Source organism: Eretmochelys imbricata, chromosome 2 (assembly GCF_965152235.1).
Source record: "Eretmochelys imbricata isolate rEreImb1 chromosome 2, rEreImb1.hap1, whole genome shotgun sequence".
NCBI lineage: Eukaryota > Metazoa > Chordata > Testudines > Cheloniidae > Eretmochelys > Eretmochelys imbricata.
This window is the reverse complement of record NC_135573.1, coordinates 148,887,036-148,897,267: the sequence shown is the minus strand read 5'-3', so window position 1 is coordinate 148,897,267 and position 10,232 is coordinate 148,887,036. Positions and strand designations below refer to the sequence as shown.

General features: G+C 39.4%; 1 protein-coding gene across 1 annotated transcript in view; it reads right to left on the bottom strand.

Annotated features, from left to right (window-relative positions):
• Nucleotides 1-759: 759 nt before the first annotated feature.
• Nucleotides 760-10,232, bottom strand: part of NDUFS6 (NADH:ubiquinone oxidoreductase subunit S6) — a 33,871-nt gene continuing 24,398 nt past the window's right edge. Inside the window, exons 3-4 of the mRNA XM_077810839.1 lie at nucleotides 3,491-3,613; nucleotides 760-912 (exon numbers count right to left, since the gene is read on the bottom strand). Of these exons, the coding sequence (XP_077666965.1) occupies nucleotides 844-912; nucleotides 3,491-3,613 (192 nt within the window). The 3' untranslated portion in view covers nucleotides 760-843. The remainder of the gene's footprint in view (nucleotides 913-3,490; nucleotides 3,614-10,232) is intronic.

Below are 10,232 nucleotides of genomic sequence, written 5' to 3'. Positions count from 1 at the left end.
ACTGTATTTTCCTCTGCATGCATCCGATGAAGTGAGCTGTAGCTCATGAAAGCTTATGCTCAAATAAATTGGTTAGTCTCTAAAGTGCCACAAGTACTCCTTTTCTTTCTACATTTGTAAGTTCAACTTTCATGATAAAGAGATTGAACTACAGTACTTGTATTAGGTGAATTGAAAAATACTATTATAAATTATATATAATTATAAAGTGAGCACTGTACACTTTTTATTCTGTGTTGTAATTGAAATCAATACATTAGAAAATGTAGAAAACATCCAAAAATAATTAAATGGTATTCTATTGTTGTTTAACAGTGCAATTAATCACGATTAACTTTTTAATCACTTGACAGCCCTAGAAGTTTGTCCAGGTTCCAGAGAAAATAAAGAAAAACACAACAATAATACTATTAATAGGTAAATAAAAAGATTTTGGGGTCTGTTAAAAAGCGTCTGGTGATCTAGCTTTGGTCTACAATCTACCCATGGTTTAGACTCTGCTGGTGCACACTAAAAGTTCTCTAGTGTGCCTTAACACAGTACTGTACACTACATTAAAGAACACTAGGGAAACTTTATTGTGCATCAGCAGAGTCTACATGGACCAATTAACGTGCAACATGTTAATGCTCTATAAAAATCACCCCCCAACCCTGCAAGGTACATTACCTCACCCTGTACAGAAGCCCTTAGTTTTTCAAATTTTAAGCTATGGAAACTCTATTCGTGCAAGATATTTTTTTAAACAAATAAAAAGGCTTTGAGCTTTTAAATTTCATTTATTGTTAATATTTTAACATTGAAATACTGACAGAATTCTGCAGGGCATGAAGGGATGATCTTTCAGTGGTGATGTTTCTGTTTAAACTGAAGTCCACAGTAACCACATGTTCCAGTTTTTGTATCTTTGTCCTGCAAAAAGAAGAGATCTCAATAAAAAATATAAGACTTGCCAAATATAATTTTATTTTACTATTGTAGATTTTAAAAATTGTACTTCACTAAATTACCTGCATATTTACCTATCTTTTTCCTAAAATGACTAACGTTCTGATTAAAATGTAGTTAACTTTACATATTTCAATTGTGGTATCTACACTGAAAATTGACTAGAAGTGGCATTGAAAGGGTCATGTTTGACTTCCATATCATGCCCAGTTTCCAAGTTATTTCTCTCCTCCTTTTAAAAATGGCAGCTCTATAAGCGCGAAGTGGGATCTGAAAATTAGTATAAGAACAGTAAAAACCAAACTGGACCCTCTGACACCTGTGCAACCCCACAAGTTGCAAAGTTACCTCAAAAAGTAACTTCACTGGGTTTGCACAGATGTCACTGATTGGAATTAACAAACATTATATGTTGATTATTCAAAATAGTAGAGAGTAATTCTCTTAAGACATGTCTACACTAGGAGTTCAGACAATTGAACAGTCCTATAGTGTAGCTGACAAAGAGAAGGAAAGTTCAGAGGCTGACTTCTGAGGGACATCCTAAAGGGGAACTCTGGAGGAAGAATAAGATTACTGTGAAAAGTCCAGGCAAATATAGCCAAGAGTTGTTAAGTAACAATTTAAAAAGCATTTGTAGAATCACAGAACTGGAAAGGACCTTGAGAGCTCATCTCAAAGTGCAGAAAATTTATTTGTTTGGTGTTTTAGATCCAAAGTACCATAGAATTAGTTTGTTTACTGAACTCAGACCATAGAACACAGAGTTTGACTGATTCTGCCAGCAAGACATTTTCATGCATTTCTCATCCTCAAACATAAGCTACCATAAGAGCTAAGCACTTGTCACTGGCATTCCAGCTGTTCTTCAACATCAGGTTCATTCAGGAGCAGTCTCCACTCATCTTTAACAGCCCCCACAAATGGCATAAATCCATTAGTGATTGTGCCACAAAAATAACTGACAAGCAAAGACTTCAGTTTGAGAAAAACATTCCAATCTTCTTTTATCCTAACTAGCAATTAAATAAAAGGGACTGAAGCATTTTGCCTTGGACATTTCCTCCAGATGGATTTAACTCTCAGATCCACTGTCAGATATTTCAAGTGAAGAAAAAAAGGAAAAATACAGAAACTAAAAGAATCTTCCACCATTAGAACCAAAGATCCAGATTACTACCCAAATACATATTTATAAAGGTGATTTGTTGCACTGAACTGAAACAAAAAGTGAGAAATTGTGAAAGTTAAGTCACAGAAGAAGAGACAACTTAATTCAGAACTGTGAATTAAAATATTTACACTTCTGTCCATTCAGCTCCACATCCATTTAACAAGTTTTCAGCATACTCACATTAGTTTTTTCAAAGCTACATAATGCGCTAGGAACTAAAATAGCAATTTAGCTGGTAAAAACATCTCAATCTTTCACACCAGATCTAAGAGATATGCCTTAGAGACTGTGGATTCCATTATTTTGTTTCATTTATAGAATCACAAACTTTTAAATTTTAGATATAATTGAGCCTTTCCATGTCTGAGTAATAAATATGCTTATAAAATGAATCACAGAATGTGTTTTCTTCATAAAATGTATGGGGTTTTTCCATATTGGGAAAAATCACAATGATGTTGACACCAAATAAAACCACCAATTTAAAAAAAAAAAAAGAAAAAGAAGGCATTCTTGATGGTTCTCTCAGCCAGAGGCCAAGAGGACATAGAGAATGACTATTTAAACTCAGATTGTGAACTCTTAATCAAGGACCATGTCTTGTGTGTGTGGCGAGCACCCAGCATGCTACCAGGTCATCAATAATCACATCCTACTTACACTTAGAGATGGTTCCTCTAAAATGATACGCTTTGGTAGGGCAGCATCCAGGAAACTGTCAGTACTTCTGAACAGCAAGATAGTGAGGGGAAGTTCATACTGCACACGCTCTCTTAGGATATATAACGGACTTTCATCCTCAAAATTGTTAAGCCAGCATTTTATACAAGCAGGAAACTAACAGAATTTTTTAAAAAAATTAAAGCATATCTAAGAAAACTCTTACTTGGAAAAATAGATCATCATGAATCTGCATAGATATTCAGAACAGAAATGTCTCAAAAAAAGTTCCTACTTTTTGTTTATAAGGCATTATTTATTCCTAGCTGATCTTTCCCTAGCTCACTTTCCACTATGCCTTTGCTTGGTCATGCCATTTCTTCCACTTCCTCGGATCTAATCTAAAACCTATTGATGTTAACAAAAAGAATCCTGTTGATTTCAATGGACTTGAGATGAGGGTCATGTTCAGTCATTTAAGACTGTAAAGTCTTCTGAGCAGAAAACCTTACCCTTATATGTTTAGAGTGCCATGCTCACCTATGTTATTATAGAAATAATAAGTGACAGTCACTTCCTCCTTTCCAACTCACTAAGCCAAAACATCAAAAGAGAGAGCGATTTTACCTACCATAAATAAATTAGTAAATAAAATATACTACATGTGATACAGGGAATAGCAAAAGAGGAGATTAAAAGTTCTGTTACCAAATTTATGTACACTTTAGGATGTCCCAGAGCTCCACCACCACCATCACATGATATCACTCGGCTTTCAACTTTATTCACAGGCTGCTCTGCTATTAAATCAATAGCAAAGGTCTCATTCACCTGCAATAACAGAACAAGAGAAAAGATTTTTCCTGAGGTTCACTGCACAAAGATACAACTCAGAAGATCACCATCTGAGTCCCTCAGAAACCAAATTCTGCATAGTAATTTTTAAAAGAAGCATTATTAAATATTGAACAGATAACAATAGGTATTGTTTAAGGGAACAAATCACATACTAAATATTAAGCAAAGCTTATCTAATTTCTACCAAACTATGGGTAAATTTCCTTCCTTTAGTAGAACAGCAGTTTAAACCTCTTCATGTTAGGCAAAACATTGGGATTTTTTAATATAGTGAACTCTGAAGTACACAGAAACTCCTTTAACAGAATATATCTGAAACAGAAATTTTGTATTTTATAAATAGCTCATAGACATTTAAAATAATAATTACCTCAACTTGAAGCAAACAGAGTTCAAAAATAACTTTAGATCTATTCAACTGCATTCAAATATGGTCTTGTCACAAACCTATCTGTCCAGGCTTTCCCAAATCCACTATGTACATAGTGGAGTCGCATCTTACGTGGGGGTTAGGTTCTAAAGTCAGCGCGTAAGGCGAAAATCGCATATAGTCAAAATTACCCTTGAAAATCCCTTAAATTGCCCATAAAGTACAGTATACTGTACATGGTTTTGTGTATAAAACCCTGTACAGTAATATATATAAATGTATAATGCATACAGTAATGTACAGTATATAATAAAGAGTACAGATGCAAAATATAATTTTACACTACTGTATTTTTAATTATAGGGGGTAATTACAGGGGGTCATCAGGGCTTGATGTTGATCCAGAGGACGGAGGTGACGGAGAGCAAGTCGTAGATGAAGTGGCTGGCTCTGGTTCAGCTTGAGAAGTTATTGCGTAGGCTCATCTCCTGCTGGTTGTTTTTCCTTGAAAAACATGGTGATCAGCAAATGTCGCTGTTGTCTCTTGAGCTGCTCAAACTTTTCTTGATACGGTCTCAAATTGTCTGTAATACTACATGTGATTTTGAGGCTCCGTTCCATAGAGGGATCGTATTCAGAAATTAAATCATTCAAGTGTTTTGCTGCTTGAAACACTTCAGCAAATTTTTGAAGATTCCAACTTGCTGGCTCTTCCTGTTCGTCGTCATCATCATCTTCGTCTTCTGTAGACAATTTTATCAGTTCCTCTAACTCTTCGTTAGTCCATGTTTCTCTATGGCCCTCAATTAATTCTTCAATTTCTTCCTCAAGGATGTCGACGAAGCAATCAACACCCACTTGCCTGGCCACCTGAACAATGTGTTTCACTTCTTTGTCAATGGTCGGGAAACCCTTAAAATCATTCACACATTCTTTCCATAGGTTTCGCCAACATGCATTGACTGTTTCAGGTTTGATTGACTCCATTGCCTGTTTATATAAGTGATGCAATCAGCAATGTTGAAGGACTTCCAACACTCCATCACATTAAGATTGGGATCAGCATCCATGAGAACGTAAGCCTCATGTACGTGGCCTTGAAACAGCGAATCACACCTTGGTCGAGAGGTTGGAGGCGGTATTGTGGGTGAGGAGAAAGACAACTTCAACATCGTTATGTGCAAACCGGAGTGCCGCAGGGTGCCTAGGAGCATTATTTACCCTAACCCTTTAAAAAAAACTTTAAAGTCAAGTCCTTTCTCTTCGAGTTACCGCTTGACCTCCGGAATGAAACACTTGTGGAACCAATCCAAAAATAATGCTGCCGTCACCCAAGCTTTTTTATTTGATTGCCAGAACATAGGCAGGAGATTTTTGTTCTTGCCTTTTAGGGCACAGGGCAGCCCTGTAGAGCAAGTCCAGCTTTATTAAATGCCCAGCCGCATTGCCACAAAACAACACAGTCACATGGTCTTTAGCTGCTTTGAAGCCAGGGACTGGTCTTTCTGATTTCGAAGTGTAAGTGCAGTTTGGCATTTTTTTTTTCAAAGAGCCCAGTCTCGTCAACATTAAAAACTTGTTCCGGAAGATAGCGCTTTTCTTCTATGATTTTCTTTAATTGTTCGGGGTAGGCTTTTGCTGCCTCTTCTTTGGCAGATGCAGCTTCACCTGTAGTTTGAATGTTTTTGAGGTTAAAGCGGTTCCTAAAACTGTTAAGCCAACCTTGGCTGGCTTTAATTCCTTCTCATCAGAAGGCTGTCCCTCTTCGGCGGGAGGTTTGAACAGTGCGTAGAGGCTAAGAGCCTTTTCTTGCAACATGTTGCCATTGATAGGCAGACGTTTACAGTTCATGTCTTCCCGCCATAAGTTTAATGCCTTTTCAGTCTTCACTAAAGTCTTAACATGCACTTGGCTCATCATCTTAGCAGTTATTGGAGCAGCTGATGCCACGGCTTGATGAATTTCTCTCTCTCTCTCTCTCTAATCTTGATGGCATGGATACAAGATTTGTTGTGGCCATATTTACGCACCATGTTGGACACCGACATAACATCTCTCAATAATCCAACACAGCCAGTTTTTCCTCCAGTGTTGGAACAGATCGCTGTTTCTTCGGTTGAGCACCAGATGAAGTAGTTGGCTTGCATTTACAGGCCACGTTGTATGAAAAATACGTACAGTATCTTTAAACACTAGACTCACACTCAGCGCGGCGAGATGCTCACACTATGAGAGGCACGTGGGAACTAAGACCAACTGAGGGAACAGCAGATTTAATTCTTCCATCCCATGCTCACTCCAGGGCATACGCTCATTGAGTGGAATGGTGGGCGGAATCACCCGCACTATTTACAGGTATCTTGTTTTTTTTTTATTTTATTTTTTTTTGCCAAGTGCAGATAGTTGAATTCACATAAGTTAAATGCGCGTATGATGCAACTCACCTGTACTCTTCAAAGACTCAGCCCACTTACCTTTGATTACACACACTTCTAACTAGGAGCGTGAACTCTGCTTTTATGCTAAGGAACAAATTCTGCCCTCAAATGTGAACACAACATTCACTAACTTTAATAAGTTCAAATGAGCAAATATAGAATTCAACACAATTAATTCATATTTTTATACACACAGTATCTCCTGAACAGCAAATAGGCTTTAACTTTGATCTCACAGACCAAATGGGAGAAAGTCTAGAAAAAATATCTGGAGAATATCTGTAAGTATTGAACACTAACTTTAACAGCTATTAAAGTACAGCTTATTGTATTCAATTAAAATACAAACATGTGGAGAAACACTTAAAGTTATTCTAGCAGTTTTAATTGATCCGTATTGTCAATGAAGAATATACACACCATTTTCCCTTTAGGGCTTGGACACACACTAAAATACCACTTTTCCCAAAAGAATAACTTTAGTTAATACATGCCTGTGTGACGCTGGCATCTACTTTACTAGAAAAGCTGGGTATTTTTTTAAAAAATCAGTTTTTTATACACAAGAGTATAAAATATTCTGCAATGTCAATCAAAAGAGGCAGTTTCTGCTATGTGCGTATCTTCGTAAGTTTTATACAAAACGTGCAATTTGATTGGTTTTGAAAAAGGCAGCTACTCATGGAGAATATAAGCATAAAGGTACGTATATTTATATTAGGTGAATCCTGAAGACCTACTTTACAGTTCTGGCATATGGCAACATATAACAGATTCCCTGCCCCCAAATTATGTCTTCCACCTAGGATTTAAATTCTTTAGCTACATTAATTTTCCAATCTTGCATTAATCAAATCAATTGTCCAGACTGAATTTTTGGTAGCTAAAGATGTTAATAATTTCCATTTTGAACCAAGTTTTAGCTATTTATCTACAAATACACATGTGCAAAAATTAGAGATTGTATTTCAAAATACGAAACTTTAAAATGATCAAATCACCATAAATACAGAATCTTTGCTGAGCCAGTGCCTCAGAATCTCATTGGCATTATGCATGTATTCACAAGTTGGGTGGAACTTCAGTTAATGTGGGAGAACTTAGGTAATTGTGAAAGTGTGCATGGAAGAAGTCCGCCTCCTTCCATATAATACGTGACAGGGAGCACAGAAGGAGATATGGCTCTGAAGTATAGCTGATGCAAAGGCAGGAATAGAACCCATCTCTCTCCCAAGATTTAGTCAATGCCCAAAAATTTCTTTTGCCAAGGGAACCTCTGCCTCATGCACTACACAACTATGCCTCATGTACTGTTCAACCTGCATGGAGCATATGGAAAAATAATAAGCAATCAAGTAATTAAGGACAGTAACATAATGCACATGCATGGGATGGGGAGAATTAAGGTTACAAGGCTACCTTGATTTCAGATTTACTACCAGTGGAGTTCCTCACTTTATAATTTTAATATTCTTTGGCTTGGACTATTGTGACGGGTTTTCCTGGGTGCCACCTGAAACTTGGAGCCCTCTGTCCCACCAACCTGGATTCCTTCTCACCCTGTGTAGCTGTGACAAGCTTGCAAACCTCTGATAGGTACTGCATTTAATAAAGACATTCACAGGCAGGGACACATCCAGTTGAGTTACATGAATCCTTCTCCCAGCCACTCATGAATTAACAATTCCCCCCAACTTTATTCCCCTGAGCTGTACCAGCCTGACCAGAATACATTTATCACCCGTCTGTCCCTTCTCAATGTGGAGAGGACATGCAGCACCAGTTTTTTTGTTCCTGAGCTGAGGTTTCCCAAGCACTTCAAACAAAATACAAAAAACATAAAACAGGTTTACTAACTACAGATAGATTTTAAGTGATTATAGGTGGTAAGCATAAAGGACAGTGATGGTTACCAAAAAATAAATAAATAAATAAAAATAAGCACACAGTTAAGTTTTATAAACTAAACAGGATTTGAATAAAGCAGTATCTCATCGTGATAGATAGTGCAAGCCAGTTAAAAGAGCTACAATACACAGGCTGGAATTCCCTTCCAGCTCGGGACCACCTTCCCCCTTTCAGTCTTTGTCCTCTAGATGTGTTTCTAGGTGTTCAGTTGTGGGGGGAGTGAGGCCAAGTGATGAGGTCACTTCCCCTCTTTTACAGATTCTTCCAGCTTGCTGGAAAGATCTTTGCTCCTGATATGGGGGGTCCACCCTCATTGGTCAAGCATTCTCCATTTTCTACGTGCTCTCTCTGAGGGCATGGCTACACTTGCAGATGTAGAGCGCCAAGAGTTAAACCGGCCCTCAGAGACCGCAGCAGGAAAAGCACTGCCGTGTGCTCACACTGTCAGCTACAAGCACAGTGGCGTGGCCACATTTGTGGCAGTTGCAGCAGCACTGGGAGCGGGGCATTATGGGCAGCTATCCCACAGAGCACATCTTCCCATTCTGGCACTGTGGCTTGTGGGAAGGGGGAGAGGGGTGCAGGGCATCCTGGGTCCTGTCCCAATGCCCCAAGATGCATCACTTTGCATCCCAGCGCTTCCATCCACATTTGGCGCCATCTTTCAATGGTTTTTGTATAGCGCGCTCTGGCTTCCCTTCCAGTCTGCAGGAATAGATCCTGAACTTGTGAGGAATATGCTGATGGGTCTCATCAGCACTCACGAATTGCAGTAGAATTACTCCTTAAGCTAAAAAACTGACAGTGAGGGCTCTGACTATGATGTTTACTCACATAACGCATACAACAAAAGATTGCTTGTAGCATTCACGGACATGCTTGCCACAGTGGAATACCACTTTTGGGCTCAGGAAACAAGCACTGAGTGGTGAGAGCACATCGTCATGTAAGTCTGGGATGATGAGCAGTGGCTGCAGAACTTTTGGATGAGGAAAGCCACTTTCAGGGGACTGTGTGCTGAGCTCGCCTCCACCCCGTCGTGCAAGGACACAAGATTGAGAGCTGCCCTGCCAGTGGAGAAGCGGGTGGCTATTGCAATCTGGAAGCTGGCAACTCGAGACAGCTACTGATCAGTTGGTAACCAGTTTGGAGTGGGAAAGTAGACCGCTGGAATCATGTTGATGCAAGTTTGCAGGGCCATTAATCGCATCGTGCTCAAAAGAACCATGACTCTGGACAACATGCATGACATTGTGGCTGGCTTTGAACAAATGGGTTTCCTTAACTGCAGAGGAGCAACAGATGGGACACATATTCCAATTCTGGCACCAGACCACCTGTACATAAATTGGAAGGGGTATTTCTCAATGGTTCTCCAGGTGCTTGTGGATCACCGTGGCCATTTCATGGACATTAATGCAGGCTGGTCTGGAAAGGTGCATGACACACACATCTTTTAGAACACAGGCCTGTTCAGGAAGCTGCAAGCCGGGACTTTCTTCCCAGATCAGAAGATCACCATAGGGGAAGTCAAAATGCCCACTGTGATCCTTGGAGACCCCGCTTACCCTTTAATGCTATGGCTCATGAAACCCTACACAGGGAGCCTTGACAGCAGCAAGGAGCGGTTCAACAACAGGCTGAGTCAGTGCAGAATGACTGTTGAGCGTGCTTTTCGCCGTTTAAAGGGCCGCTGGCACTGTCTGTATGGGAAGCTAGACCTGGCCGATGATGACATCCGCATGGTTATAGCCACGTGCTGTACCCTCCATAACATTTGCGAAGGGAAGGGTGAAAGCTTCACTCAGGCATGGACCACGGAGGTTCAACACCTGAAGGCTGAATCTGAACAGCCAGAGACCAGGGCTATTAGAGG